At 45.9% G+C, this 15,426-nt stretch overlaps 1 protein-coding gene across 2 annotated transcripts in view; it reads right to left on the reverse strand.

Moving 5' to 3' along the window:
* Positions 1-15,426, reverse strand: part of LOC126295251 (sodium/potassium/calcium exchanger 3) — a 564,758-nt gene that overhangs the window by 88,465 nt on the left and 460,867 nt on the right. For both annotated transcript variants that reach the window (XM_049987652.1, XM_049987651.1), the window contains exon 2: positions 8,718-8,906. In XM_049987652.1, coding sequence (XP_049843609.1) covers positions 8,718-8,906 — 189 coding nt within the window. The remainder of the gene's footprint in view (positions 1-8,717; positions 8,907-15,426) is intronic.

The following is a 15,426-nucleotide window of genomic DNA, read 5'->3' on the forward strand; positions in this document are numbered from 1 at the left end:
TTCATTTAGTCAGTCTTTCGTTGCACCTACAGAATCCACCTCTATTACACCTAGTTCAGAGCTTCATGTAACATGCCAAGTGCCTCTGTAGACGATCAAACAATTGGTCAGAAATCACATCTTGTCAAATTATCTGGCAATATGCCGCTTTGTTTCATCTGTATGTCGAACAAAGACTAAGTTTCAAATGTTTGAGAGATATTTTTACTGCCAGCCAATTTGAGAACCACGTTTGATACTTGTGTTTGTCAAACAACAGCAGTTGATTCTCAGTTCTCAAAGACGACTGACCGTATGAATGATCCTTCGCCATGCAGTTCGAATAAAAAAAGAATTTTTATTGCAGCTTATTTCTTTATATTTTTGGTTCCAACAAATGTGGAAACTAACATAAAGGGACCACATCCACATCCAGAAAACATTGGAAAGTGCAAAGAAAAAATGAAATTTATGCGATATGCACGACATGCAAGGGGGAGTGTAACAAAATAATATTGTATTTTAATGATATTGCTGCACATGTTTCCATGATAAAGTCACTCAGCGTGCAAGGTGCAGCGTTGATTACAAATTTTAATCAGGTTGCCCTCCATGGGGTGGGTGCATGCAACGATTGTGGTTATATTGGGTTAGATAGAGTAGCAATCAGTCGTAGAATTAGGTTGCTTTAATATGACATTTATAGTCACAACGCAGATCAGAATTGGACCTGTGTCAGGTCATTATCAATGCAGTGCGGAATTGTAGCAACACAGTTCAACCATTTATGGTTAATTCTGCACTGCATTGATAATGGCCTGACACAGGTCGAAATCTGATCCGCATTGTGACTATAAATGTCATATTAAAGCAACTTAATTCCACGATTTATTGCTGCTCTATCTAACCCAATAAATTTTAATTCTTTGAAACCTACTCCAGTTCCCATATATCTCAATGTTACAGATAATTTTTGAGGAACTGAGGTATGTTTTCCGCATAAGCGTGTTCTCTTCAGTATGAGAGTCAAATAAGTTTAACAATCTATTAAAAGCTTTTTGTTTTTGTACTTTCAACATTGCAGCACAGTCAGCAATCGTGATTGCGCAATCGAGGCTGATAGTTTGTTATATATTATTAAAAGCTTGGTTGTCCATTTTGAAAAACTTGATTCATTCATTAGGGTCGATGAGTAATTTTTCCTTGGAAGTTTCTGACAGGTACATTCGTCTCTCAATTTCAACCATTCCACTGGGGCAATGTCTTGTTACCTTTTCAACCGTAGATATTACCAGTGGTGTGAAAATACAAAGGGCGTTAAAAAAGTTTTGCACAGTCACCTCTAATTTTTTTATTTTTTGCTGGAGGAGAATGAAAATTTTTTTTTGAACATGCTTGGAACATTTAGCTGTAAGTTGGTACATAAAAGTATTTTCTTTTATTTACAGCTGAGCCATAGTGGACAGTGAAGTAGATGTCAGGTTGCGACAACGGTCGGTGATGGAGTTCTTCTTCAAGACTGGCAAGGACTCTGCCACATCGATTCACAGGAAGTTGCTCCCTGTTTATGGGGAGGGCACAGTGGATCGCAGTAGTGTCCAGCAGGGGTTGCAGAGGTTTAAAGAAGGTGATTTCTCTCCACGGGACAATCCAGAATGCCGTAGACCATCGACGGTGGTGAGGGACGTGAACAAGGAGACCATTGGACAAATCGTCCAAAATGACAGATGTGTGACGGCACGACAGCTTGCCGAAACGACTCGTTCGTCATTGGGTAGCTTGGTATCACTGGTACAGTCACTAGGGTACAGAAAAATCTGTGCACGTTAAGTGCCTAAATTACTGACAAGATAAATTAAAACAATGAGGAGGAATGTGTGCGAGGGTCTCATAAAGACCTTTACTGAAGAGTGGAATCTGTGTTTCGACGGCGCCATTACCCAGGCTGAAACTTGACTGTTTTCGTCAGAGTCCGTGGAGCGGCGTCATCCGGGTTCCCCTCGGAAGAACAAACCGAGACTTTCAGGAACATAAGGCCTCCTTCTTCTGGGATCAGTGTGGTGTCATTTTCATTGATTTTTTGAAACACCAATTAACGAGGACTGTTACTGTTCCTCACTGGACAAGCTGCGACGTGCCATCAAGATCCGTAGGCCACAGGTTCAGGGTCAGCTCATCAAACTACACCGTGACAATGTCAAACCCCATACAGCGCTTATGACGGAGCAGAAAATCAGGAATAAGGCTTGGAAAATTGTTCCTCGTTCTCCCTACGCTCTGGACTTTGCTCTGTCTGATTTTACCTCTTTGACCCCCTGAAGGCCGAACTGCACGGTAAAACATTTGAAAGTGAGAAAGACCCTATTTTGTCTGTCAAGTGATGGTGTAAAAGTCAGTTCCCAGAACTTTATCAACGTGCATTTACATCGTGGAACGAGTGTTGAGCCAGATGCGTCACACCAGATGGAGACTACATTCAATAGTTACAAGTAAATCAATACAATGAAATAAATACCCATAGCTGCATCCAGGCGTTGATATACATCAACAGGGACAGTTGAAAATGTGTGCCCCAACCGGGACTCGAACCCGGGACCTCCTGCTTACCCCTTAGTTGCATCCAGGCGTTGATATACATCAACAGGGACAGTTGAAAATGTGTGGCCAGACCGGGAATCGAACCCGGGACCTCCTGCTTACCGCTTAGTTGCATCCAGGCGTTGATATACATCAACAGGGACAGTTGAAAATGTGTGCCCCAACCGGGACTCGAACCCGGGACCTCCTGCTTACCCCTTAGTTGCATCCAGGCGTTGATATACATCAACAGGGACAGTTGAAAATGTGTGGCCAGACCGGGAATCGAACCCGGGACCTCCTGCTTACCGCTTAGTTGCATCCAGGCGTTGATATACATCAACAGGGACAGTTGAAAATGTGTGGCCAGACCGGGAATCGAACCCGGGACCTCCTGCTTACCGCTTAGTTGCATCCAGGCGTTGATATACATCAACAGGGACAGTTGAAAATGTGTGCCCCAACCGGGACTCGAACCCGGGACCTCCTGCTTACCCCTTAGCTGCATCCAGGCGTTGATATACATCAACAGGGACAGTTGAAAATGTGTGCCCCAACCGGGACTCGAACCCGGGACCTCCTGCTTACCGCTTAGTTGCATCCAGGCGTTGATATACATCAACAGGGACAGTTGAAAATGTGTGGCCAGACCGGGACTCGAACCCGGGACCTCCTGCTTACCGCTTAGTTGCATCCAGGCGTTGATATACATCAACAGGGACAGTTGAAAATGTGTGCCCCAACCGGGACTCGAACCCGGGACCTCCTGCTTACCCCTTAGTTGCATCCAGGCGTTGATATACATCAACAGGGACAGTTGAAAATGTGTGGCCAGACCGGGAATCGAACCCGGGACCTCCTGCTTACCCCTTAGTTGCATCCAGGCGTTGATATACATCAACAGGGACAGTTGAAAATGTGTGGCCAGACCGGGAATCGAACCCGGGACCTCCTGCTTACCCCTTAGCTGCATCCAGGCGTTGATATACATCAACAGGGACAGTTGAAAATGCGTGCCCCAACCGGGACTCGAACCCGGGACCTCCTGCTTACCCCTTAGTTGCATCCAGGCGTTGATATACATCAACAGGGACAGTTGAAAATGTGTGGCCAGACCGGGAATCGAACCCGGGACCTCCTGCTTACCGCTTAGTTGCATCCAGGCGTTGATATACATCAACAGGGACAGTTGAAAATGTGTGCCCCAACCGGGACTCGAACCCAGGACCTCCTGCTTACCCCTTAGCTGCATCCAGCCGTTGATATACATCAACAGGGACAGTTGAAAATGTGTGCCCCAACCGGGACTCGAACCCGGGACCTCCTGCTTACCCCTTAGCTGCATCCAGGCGTTGATATACATCAACAGGGACAGTTGAAAATGTGTGGCCCGACCGGGAATCGAACCCGGGACCTCCTGCTTACCCCTTAGCTGCATCCAGCCGTTGATATACATCAACAGGGACAGTTGAAAATGTGTGCCCCAACCGGGACTCGAACCCAGGACCTCCTGCTTACCCCTTAGCTGCATCCAGGCGTTGATATACTTCAACAGGGACAGTTGAAAATGTGTGCCCCAACCGCGACTCGAACCCAGGACCTCCTGCTTACCCCTTAGCTGCAACCAGGCATTGATAAACATCAACAGGGACAGTTGAAAATGTGTGCCCCAACCGGAACCCGAACCCAGGACCTCTTTCTTACCCCTTAGCTGCATCCAGGCGTTGATATACATCAACAGGGACAGTTGAAAATGTGTGGCCCGACCGGGAATCGAACCCGGGACCTCCTTCTTACCCCTTAGCTGCATCCAGGCATTGATAAACATCAACAGGGACAGTTGAAAATGTGTGGCCCAACCGGGAATCGAACCCAGGACCTCCTTCTTACCCCTTAGCTGCATCCAGGCATTCATATACATCAACTGGGACAGTTGAAAATGTGTGGCCCGACCGGGAATCGAACCCGGGACCTCCTTCTTACCCCTTAGCTGCATCCAGGCATTGATAAACATCAACTGGGACAGTTGCAAATGTGTGGCCCGACCGAGAATCGAACCCAGGACCTCCTGCTTACCCCTTAGCTGCATCCAGGCGTTGATATACATCAACAGGGACAGTTGAAAATGTGTGCCCCAACCGGGACTCGAACCCAGGACCTCCTGCTTACCCCTTAGCTGCATCCAGGCGTTGATATACATCAACAGGTACAGTTGAAAATGTGTGGCCCGACCGGGAATCGAACCCAGGACCTCCTTCTTACTCGTTAGCTGCATCCAGGCATTGATAAACATGAACAGGGACAGTTGAAAATGTGTGGCCCGACCGGGAAACGATCCCGGGACCTCCTTCTTACCCCTTAGCTGCATCCAGGCATTGATATACATCAACAGGGACAGTAGAAAATGTGTGGCCCGACCGGGAATCGAACCCAGGACCTCCTTCTTACTCGTTAGCTGCATCCAGGCATTGATAAACATGAACAGGGACAGTTGAAAATGTGTGGCCCGACCGGGAAACGATCCCGGGACCTCCTTCTTACCCCTTAGCTGCATCCAGGCATTGATATACATCAACAGGGACAGTTGAAAATGTGTGCCCCAACCGGGACTCGAACCCAGGACCTCCTGCTTACCCCTTATCTGCATCCAGGCGTTGATATACATCAACAGGGACAGTTGAAAATGTGTGGCCCGACCGGGAATCGAACCCAGGACCTCCTTCTTACTCGTTAGCTGCATCCAGGCGTTGATATACATCAACAGGGACAGTTGAAAATGTGTGCCCCAACCGGGACTCGAACCCAGGACCTCCTGCTTACCCCTTAGCTGCATCCAGGCGTTGATATACATCAACAGGGACAGTTGAAAATGTGTGGCCCGACCGGGAATCGAACCCAGGACCTCCTTCTTACTCGTTAGCTGCATCCAGGCATTGATAAACATGAACAGGGACAGTTGAAAATGTGTGGCCCGACCGGGAAACGATCCCGGGACCTCCTTCTTACCCCTTAGCTGCATCCAGGCATTGATATACATCAACAGGGACAGTAGAAAATGTGTGGCCCTACCGGGAATCGAACCCGCGACCTCCTGCTTACATGGCACACGTTCTGTCCATCTGAGCCATCGAGGACACAGAAGATAGTGCGACTGCAAGGACCAATCTCTGGCATGGCTCCCATGAGACCTATATTTCCTTGTCCCACACTATATTCGTAGTGCCCCTTCCCATTGGACTCTTTACTCGCAGCTTTACGGATTACTGTAAGAGTTCGGGCAACTTGTGTGCATCTGCACAGAAGATGCTCAAATGGCTTGGGAGCCTTAACTATATATATAAAGATGGTGCCTGTTCTCCCGAACATGTCCGAGTGAACAGACACCATCTTGATATATACATTCAGTAGGCTCAATCTATAGCTAAATGTTCCAAGTATGTTCACAAAAAATTACATTCTCCTCCAACAAAGAATAAAAAAATTAGAGAAGACTGTGCAAACGTTTTGTAGTTTGCGATGTGATACATACAGTGTCAGACCTGTTTCAGATCTGTGGCTAAGTTTGACAAATGTGGTTTGTAAATCTGTGTACTTGTTTGACGAGCATCGAATTTGAGGAAACGACTGAATGTGCAAGCGACAGGTGTGAGTTTGCGATGTGATATACACAGTGTGGGACCTGCTTCAGTTCTTCGAATTAGTTTGACAAAACGTGGTTTGTAAGTCTGTGTTCTTGTTTGACAAACATCGAATCTGAGGAAAAGTCTGAATGTGCAAGCGACAGTTGTGTGTTTGCGATGTGATATACACAGTGTGGGACCTGCTTCAGAACTGCGATTAAGTTTGACAAAAATGGTTGGTAAATGTGTGTACTTGTTTGACAAACATCGAACTGACAATGTCTGAATGTGCAAGCGACAGTTGTGAGTTTGCGATGTGATATACACAGTCTGAAACCTGCTTCAAAACTGCAATTAAGTTTGACAAATGTGGTTTGTTAAATTGTGTACTTGTTTGACAAACATCGAATTTGATACAAAGTCTGAATGTGCAAGCAACAGGTGTGAGTTTGCGATGTGATATACACAGTGTGAAACCTGCTTCAGAACTGTGACTACGTTTGACAAATGTGGTCTGTAAGTCTGTGTACTTGTTAGACAAACATCGAATTTGAGGAAAAGTCTGATGTGCAAGCGACAGGTGTGAGTTTGCAATGTGATATCCACAGTGTGGGACCTGCTTCAGTTCTTCGACTAAGTTTGACAAAACGTGGTTTGTATGTCTGTGTTTTGTTTGCCAAACATCGAATCTGAGGAAAAGTCTGAATGTGAAAGCGACAGTTGTGAGTTTGCGATGTGATATACACTGTGTGGGACCTGCTTCAGAACTTCAATTAAGTTTGACAAACATGGTTGATAAATCTGTGTACTTGTTTGACAAATATCGAATTGACAATGTCTGAATGTGCAAGCGACAGGTGTGAGTTTGTGATGTCATATACACAGTGTGAAACCTGCTTCAGAACTGTGACTACGTTTGACAAATGTGGTCTGTAAGTCTGTGTACTTGTTAGACAAACATCGAATTTGAGGAAAAGTCTGATGTGCAAGCGACAGGTGTGAGTTTGCAATGTGATATCCACAGTGTGGGACCTGCTTCAGTTCTTCGAATTAGTTTGACAAAACGTGGTTTGTATGTCTGTGTTTTGTTTGCCAAACATCGAATCTGAGGAAAAGTCTGAATGTGCAAGCGACAGTTGTGTGTTTGCGATGTGATATACACAGTGTGGGACCTGCTTCAGAACTGCGATTAAGTTTGACAAAAATGGTTGGTAAATGTGTGCACTTGTTTGACAAACATCGAACTGACAATGTCTGAATGTGCAAGCGACAGTTGTGAGTTTGCGATGTGATATACACAGTCTGAAACCTGCTTCAAAACTGCAATTAAGTTTGACAAATGTGGTTTGTTAAATTGTGTACTTGTTTGACAAACATCGAATTTGATACAAAGTCTGAATGTGCAAGCAACAGGTGTGAGTTTGCGATGTGATATACACAGTGTGAAACCTGCTTCAGAACTGTGACTACGTTTGACAAATGTGGTCTGTAAGTCTGTGTACTTGTTAGACAAACATCGAATTTGAGGAAAAGTCTGATGTGCAAGCGACAGGTGTGAGTTTGCAATGTGATATCCACAGTGTGGGACCAGCTTCAGTTCTTCGACTAAGTTTGACAAAACGTGGTTTGTATGTCTGTGTTTTGTTTGCCAAACATCGAATCTGAGGAAAAGACTGAATGTGAAAGCGACAGTTGTGAGTTTGCGATGTGATATACACAGTGTGGGACCTGCTTCAGAACTTCAATTAAGTTTGACAAACATGGTTGATAAATCTGTGTACTTGTTTGACAAATATCGAATTTACAATGTCTGAATGTGCAAGCGACAGGTGAGAGTTTGCGATGTGATATACACAGTGTGGGACCTGCTTCAGTTCTTCGAATTAGTTTGACAAAACGTGGTTTGTATGTCTGTGTTTTGTTTGCCAAACATCGAATCTGAGGAAAAGTCTGAATGTGAAAGCGACAGTTGTGAGTTTGCGATGAGATATACACAGTGTGGGACCTGCTTCAGAACTGCAATTAAGTTTGACAAACATGGTTGGTAAATCTGTGTACTTGTTTGACAAATATCGAATTGACAATGTCTGAATGTGCAAGCGACAGGTGTGAGTTTGCGATGTGATATACACACTGTGAAACCTGCTTCAAAACTGCAATTAAGTTTGACAAATGTGGTTTGTAAATCTGTGTACTTGTTTGACAAACATCGAATTCGATGCAAAGTCCGATGTGCTAGCAACAGGTGTGAGTTTGCGATGTGATACACACAGTGTGAAACCTGCATCAGAACTGTTACTAAGTTTGACAAACGTGGTCTGTAAGTCTGTGTACTTGTTAGACAAACATCGAATTTGAGGAAAAGTCTGATGTGCAAGCGACGGGTGTGAGTTTGCGATGTGATATACACAGTGTGAGACCTGCTTCAGAACTGCGATTAAGTTTGACAAACGTGGTTTGAAAATCTATGGACTTGTTTGACAAACAGCGAATTTGATGAAAAATTTGAACGCGCAAGCGACAGGTGCGGCGGACACTGACCTTGGCAGATGCGCTCGACGGCGGGCACGAAGTACCTGTCGCAGACGACGGCGAGCGCGACGAACAGGTAGAGCGAGGCGAGCACGTGCAGCACGACGGCGCCCTCCTGGCGCTGCTGCTCCGAGAAGAGGTCGCGCGGGAAGTCGTCGATGGCGGGCGGCGTGCAGTTGGGCAGCCCCTGCGCCGCGCCTGCAACGCAACACGACTTTTGTTGAAGGCGACCGCCAACAGCCGTCAAGCAACGCAGACAGTGCATGTTCGACCATCAGCTGTTTTTTTTTATTTAAACCACAAATGCCGACCACTTTCAGTCGCAACCATCTTCACGGATTCTGTCCAAAGGTGCAATATGCGATCAAAAGTATCCGGACACCTGGCTGAAAATGACTTACGAGTTCGTGGCGCCCTCAATCGGTAATGCTGGGATTCCAATATAGTGTTGTCCCACCCTCAGCCTTGATGACAACATCCGCAACCATACGTTCAGTCACGTGCCGGAAGGTTTCGTGGAGAATGGCAGCCTATTCTTCACGGAGTGCTGTACTGAGAAGAGGTATCGATACTGGTCGGTGATACGCGGCATAAACTCGGCATTACAAAACATCCCAATCGTGTTCTATAGAATTCAGGTCAGGACTCTGTGCAGGTCAGTCCATTACAGGCTCAGACAGTTTAAATGGCTCTGAGAACTATGGGACTTAACGTCTGAGGCCATCAGTCGCCTGTACTTGGAACTACTTACACCTAACTAACCTAAGGACATCACACACATTGATGCCCGAGGCAGGATTCGAACCTCCGACAGCAGCGGCATGGTTCTGTACTGAAGCTCCTACTACCGCTAGACCACAGCAGCCGGCACCGTCACAGGGATGTTATTGTCCTGTAACCACTCTGCCACAGGCCGTGTATTATAAAGAGGTGCTCGACCACGTTGAAAGGTGCAATCACCATCCCCGAATTGTGCTTCAACAGTGGGAAGCAAGAAGGTGCCTCAAACATCGATGTAGGCCTGTGCTGTGATACTGCCACACAAAACAACAAGGGGTGCTAGCCCCCTCCATGAAAAACACGACCACACCATAACACCAGGGCCTCCGAATTTTACTGTTGGCGCTACACACACTGGCAGATGACGTCAACCGGGCATTCGCCATACCCACACCCTGCCATCGGATCGCCACATTGTGTACCGTGATTCCCCACTCCACACAACCTTTTTCCGCTGTTCAACTGTCCAGTGTTTATGCTCCTTACACCAAGCGAGGTGCCGTTTGGCATTTACAGCCATTCGACCACGAGATCGAAGTTTTCTCACCTCCCGCCTATGTGTCAAAGTACTTGCAGTGGATCCTGATGCAGTTCGAATTCCTATGTGATAGTCTGGATAGATGTGTGCCTAATACACATTAGGACCCTCTTCAACCGTCTGCAGTCTCTGCCAGTCAACAGACGAGGTTGGCCTGTACGCTTTTATGCTGTACGTGTCCCTTTAAGTTTCCACTTCACTATCATTTCGGGAAGAGTGGACTTAGGGATGTTTAGGAGCGTGGAAATCTCGCGTAGAGACGTATGACACAAGTGTCACCCAATCACCTGACCACGTTCAAAGTAGGTGACTTCCGCGGAGTGCCCCATTCTGCTCTCTCACGATGTCCAATGACTACTGACGTCGCTGATATGGAGTACCCGGCAGTAGGTGGCAGCACAATGCACCTAATATGAAAATCTTATGTTTTGGGTGGTGTCCAGATACTTCTGATCGCATAGTGTACGTAGCATGCGTATTGACATGGCACCAAGTCACACACCTCGAAAAGCGTTTACATGGGCCATGTTTTACAGCATTATGTGACCGCAGTGCTGTTACATCTACATGTCTACATCTACATCTACATGACTACTCTGCAATTCACATTTAAGTGCTTGGCAGACGGTTCATCGAACCACAATCATACTATCTCTCTACTATTCCACTCCCTAACAGCGAGCGGGAAAAACGAACACCTAAACCTTTCTGTTCGAGCTCTGATTTCTCTTATTTTATTTTGATGATCATTCCTACCTATGTACGTTGGGCTCAACAAAATATTTTCGCATTCGGAAGAGAAGGTTGGTGACTGAAATTTCGTAAAAAGATCTCGCCGCGACGAACAAGTCCTTGCTGTAATGACTTCTATCCCAATTCGCGTATCATATCTGCCACACTCTCTCCCCTATTACGTGATAATACAAAACGAGCTGCCCTTTTTTGCACCCTTTCGATGTCCTCCATCAATCCAACCTGGTAAGGATCCCACACCGTGCAGCAATATTCTAACAGAGGACGAACGAGTGTAGTGTAAGCTGTCTCTTTAGTGGACTTGTTGCATCTTCCATGTGTCCTGCCAATGAAACGCAACCTTTGGCTCGCCTTCCCCACAATATTATCTATGTGGTCTTTCCAACTGAAGTTGTTCGTAATTTTAACACTGAGGTACTTAGTTGCATTGATAGCCTTGAGAATTGTACTATTTATCGAGTAATCGAATTCCAACGGATTTCTTTTGGAACTCGTGTGGACCGCCTCACACTTTTCGTTATTTAGCGTCAACTGCCACCTGCCACACCATGCAGCAATATTTCTAAATCGCTTTGCAACTGATACTGGTCTTCCGATGACCTTACTAGACGGTAAATTACAGCATCATCTGCGAACAGCCTAAGAGAACTGCTCAGATTGTCACCCAGGTCATTTATATAGATCAGGAACAGCAGAGGTCCCAGGACGCTTCCCTGGGCAACATCTGATATCACTTCAGTTTTACTCGATGATTTGCCGTCTATTACTACGAACTGTGACCTTCCCGACAGGAAATCATGAATCCAGTCGCACAACTGAGACGATACCCCATACGCCCGCAGCTTGATTAGAAGTCGCTTGTGAGGAACGGTGTCAAAAGCTTTCCGGAAATCTAGAAATACGGAATCAACTTGAGATCCCCTGTAGATAGCAGCCATTACTTCGTGCGAATAAAGAGCTAGCTGCATTGCACAAGAGCGATGTTTTCTGAAGCCATGCTGATTACGTGTCAATAGATCGTTCCCTTCGAGGTGATTCATAATGTCTGAATACAGTATATGCTCCAGAACCCTACTGCAAACCGACGTCAATGATATAGGTCTGTAGTTCGATGGATTACCCCTACTACCCTTCTTAAACACTGGTGCGACCTGCGCAATTTTCCAATCTGTAGGTACAGATCTATCGGTGAGCGAGCGGTTGTATATGTGTGCTAAGTAGGGAGCTATTGTATCAGCGTAATCAGAAAGGAACCTAATCGGTATACAATCTGGGCCTGAAGACTTGCCCGTATCAAGCGATTTGAGTTGCTTCGCAACCCCTAAGGTATCTACTTCTAAGAAACTGATGCTAGCAGATGTTCGTGTTTCAAATTCTGGAATATTCCATTCGTATTTCCTGGTGAAGGAATTTCGGAAAACTGCGTTCAATAACTCCGCTTTAGCGGCACAGCCGTCGGTAACAGTACCATCGGCACTGCGCAGCGAAGGTATTGACTGCGTCTTGCCGCTTGTGTACTTTACATACGACCAGCATTTCTTCGGATTTTCTACCAAATTTCGAGACAATGTTTCGTTGTGGAACCTATTAAAGGCATCTCGCATCGAAGTCCGTGCCAAATTTCGCGCGTCTGTAAATTTTAGCCAATCTTCGGGATTTCGCGTTGTTCTGAACTTCACATGCTTTTTCCGTTGCCTCTGCAACAGCGTTAGGACCTTTTTTGTGTACCACAGGGGATCCGTTCCATCTCTTACCAATTTATGAGGTATGAATCTCTCAATAGCAGTTGCTACTATATCTTTGAATTTGAGCCACATCTCGTCTACATTTGCATAGTCAGTTCGGAAGGAACGGAGATTGTCTTTTAGGAAGGCTTATAGTGACACTTTATCCGCTTTTTTTAAATAAAATTATTATGCGTTTCTTTCTGATGGATTTGGAAGAAACGGTATTGAGCCTAGCTACAACGACCGTGTGATCACTAATCCCTGTATCAGTCATGATGCTCTCTATCAGCTCTGGATTGTTTGTGGCTAAGAGGTCAAGTGTGTTTTCGCAACCATTTACAATTCGCGTGGGTTCGTGGACTAACTGCTCGAAATAATTTTTGGAGAAAGCATTTAGGACAATCTCGGAAGACGTTTTCTGCCTACCACCGGTTTTGAACAAGTATTTTTGCCAACATATCGAGGGGAGGTTGAAGTCCCCACCAACTATAACCGTATGAGTGGGGTATTTACTTGCTACGAGACTCAAACTTTCTCTGAACTGTTCCGCAACTGTATCATCGGAGTCTGGGGGTCGGTAGAAGTAGCCAATTATTCGACTGTTAAGTATAACCTCCACCCATACCAATTCGCATGGAGTATCTACTTCGACTTCACTACAAGATAAACTACTACTGACACACACAAACACTCCACCACCAATGCTGCCTAATCTATCTTTCCTGAACACCGTCTGAGACTACGTAAAAATTTCTGCAGAACTTATTTCAGGCTTTAGCCAGCTTTCTGTACCTATAACGATATCAGCTTCTGTGCTTTCTATTAGCGCTTGAAGCTCAGGGCCTTTCCAGCACAACTACAACAATTTACAACTATAATTCCGACTGTTCCTTGATCCAAGCACGTCCTGTATTTGCCATGCACCCTTGGACATTGCAGCCCACCCCGTACTTTCCCGGGGCCTTCTAACCTAAAAAACCGCCCAGTCCACGCCACACAGCCTCCGCTACCCGTGTAGCCGCCAGCTGAGTGTAGTGAACTCCTGACCTATTCAGCGGAATCCGAAACCCCACCACCCTATGGCGCAAGTCAAGGAATCTGCAGCCAACACGGTCGCAAAACCGTCTGAGCCTCTGATTCAGACCCTCCACCCGGCTCTGCACCAAAGGTCCGCAGTCGGTTCTGTCGACGATGCTGCAGATGGTGAGCCCTGTCTTCATCTCGTAAGCAAGACCGGCAGCCTTCACCGTCAACATTGCTGCATTGGGGCTGCAATACTGACAATATTGCTGACGGAACAGGCTCTTGCCAACTTACTCCTGAGGTGTGTCCTGTGTCTTTTACTGTGAATGCAGGGTACTTCATATGGCTGGGCCATATCTCCCTCTTTCCCTGTGCACATAGACGCATTCTATTTGTTTGATGTCTGCAGGAATGCAGAAGTGAGCGAACGCATAACCACGAATTCCATATATGTGATGTGTACACCTATGACCATAACTATGAAACTTATAAAACAATAAAATACGGGGCGACCAAAAAGTTTCTGTTTGAAGCCGTTGCTGCAGCGTATATGCTGCGCACTGAGACTCCGATACGGGTATATAAGCACCGACATGCAGGTTGGGGATTAGTGGTGCATTTATGTCTGTCTGATGTGTGTGCAGTAAATGTGGAAATGCCATACCAAATGCATCTGAACTTACTTTTCTTGGTTGCCAAAGGACAAATGCTAGTTGGCATCTATTGGAGAATGAAAAATGTGTAAGGGGGCAGCAAGTGCGTTGGAAACCGCCAGTGTGGAATGGTGCGCCAAGTTCCGTGTGAGTCGATATTCGACATATGGTGCTGGTCGATCTGAGAGGTCACCCTCGCCCAATACGCTCAATTGCAAGATTCTCAAGCAACTGTCCTATTGTCCTGATCTCTTCCCATGCAATTATCAAGCCATGAGTCCCTTAAAAAAAGGTCCTGAAAGGTCGTTGGTACCTGTCGGAGGAGATTGTACAGTTATCGACTTCTCCATGCAGCAGGAGACCGCGCTTTAACGAAAGATGCATCTTCAACCAGGTACATCGATGACATCATTGCCTGACTGGCAGCTCAATTCTGGACTGTACAGCTCTCAAACAGAACTTTTTGATCGCTCCTTATACAAAGACGAGAATATGAAGAACGACACACTTGCTGGTACCGTCATAGTAGAATATCTGAAGTGGTGAACCATAATTTTATTCCATACAACTTCTTACGACTTTTTCGATGTTTCATCAGATGTGTTTTTGAGTTCATGATCAGAAATGTGCCAGCTCTGGCCTTAGACGTAACGCGTTTGTGAAACTACCAGTCCTGTCACTGTACTGTATTGACAAACTACAGGATGTCCCACCCAAACCTCCCTGACTTCAAGGACCCAGGAGAGAAACACCACAGTAGGTACGACAATCAAAACTGCACCACATTGTAGAGCATCTCAAAGAATTTATATTTCCGCGTCACAAGTGCCAAATATCATCGCCAGAGTCCAGCACGGTCGCATGATGTGAAAATGGCGACTTCACAGCAGCGCGCGCAAACAGTAGTTTGGTTTGCAGAAACAAAATCGCCGATTACTGTGGAAAGAAATTACCGTCGTGTGTTTGAATGTGATCCACCTGATTTGAAGACAATTAAGCAATGGTATAGGACGTTTCTGGCAACAGCAAGTGTTCTGAAACATTGAGGCAGTGGAGGACATCAGACAAACGTTTCTCAGAAACCCACGCAAGTCAATCCGTCAAGCATCTAAGCAACTTGATGTAGCTCGAACACCATTGCGTCTTGTAGTTCAGCAGCGTCTCACTATGTGTGCTTGCATCTAAGCAACTTGATGTACCTCGATCACCATTGCGTCTTGTAGTACACCAGCGTCTTCCTATAT

The sequence above is a fragment of the Schistocerca gregaria genome, chromosome 11, assembly GCF_023897955.1.
Source record: "Schistocerca gregaria isolate iqSchGreg1 chromosome 11, iqSchGreg1.2, whole genome shotgun sequence".
In the NCBI taxonomy this organism is placed as follows: domain Eukaryota; kingdom Metazoa; phylum Arthropoda; class Insecta; order Orthoptera; family Acrididae; genus Schistocerca; species Schistocerca gregaria.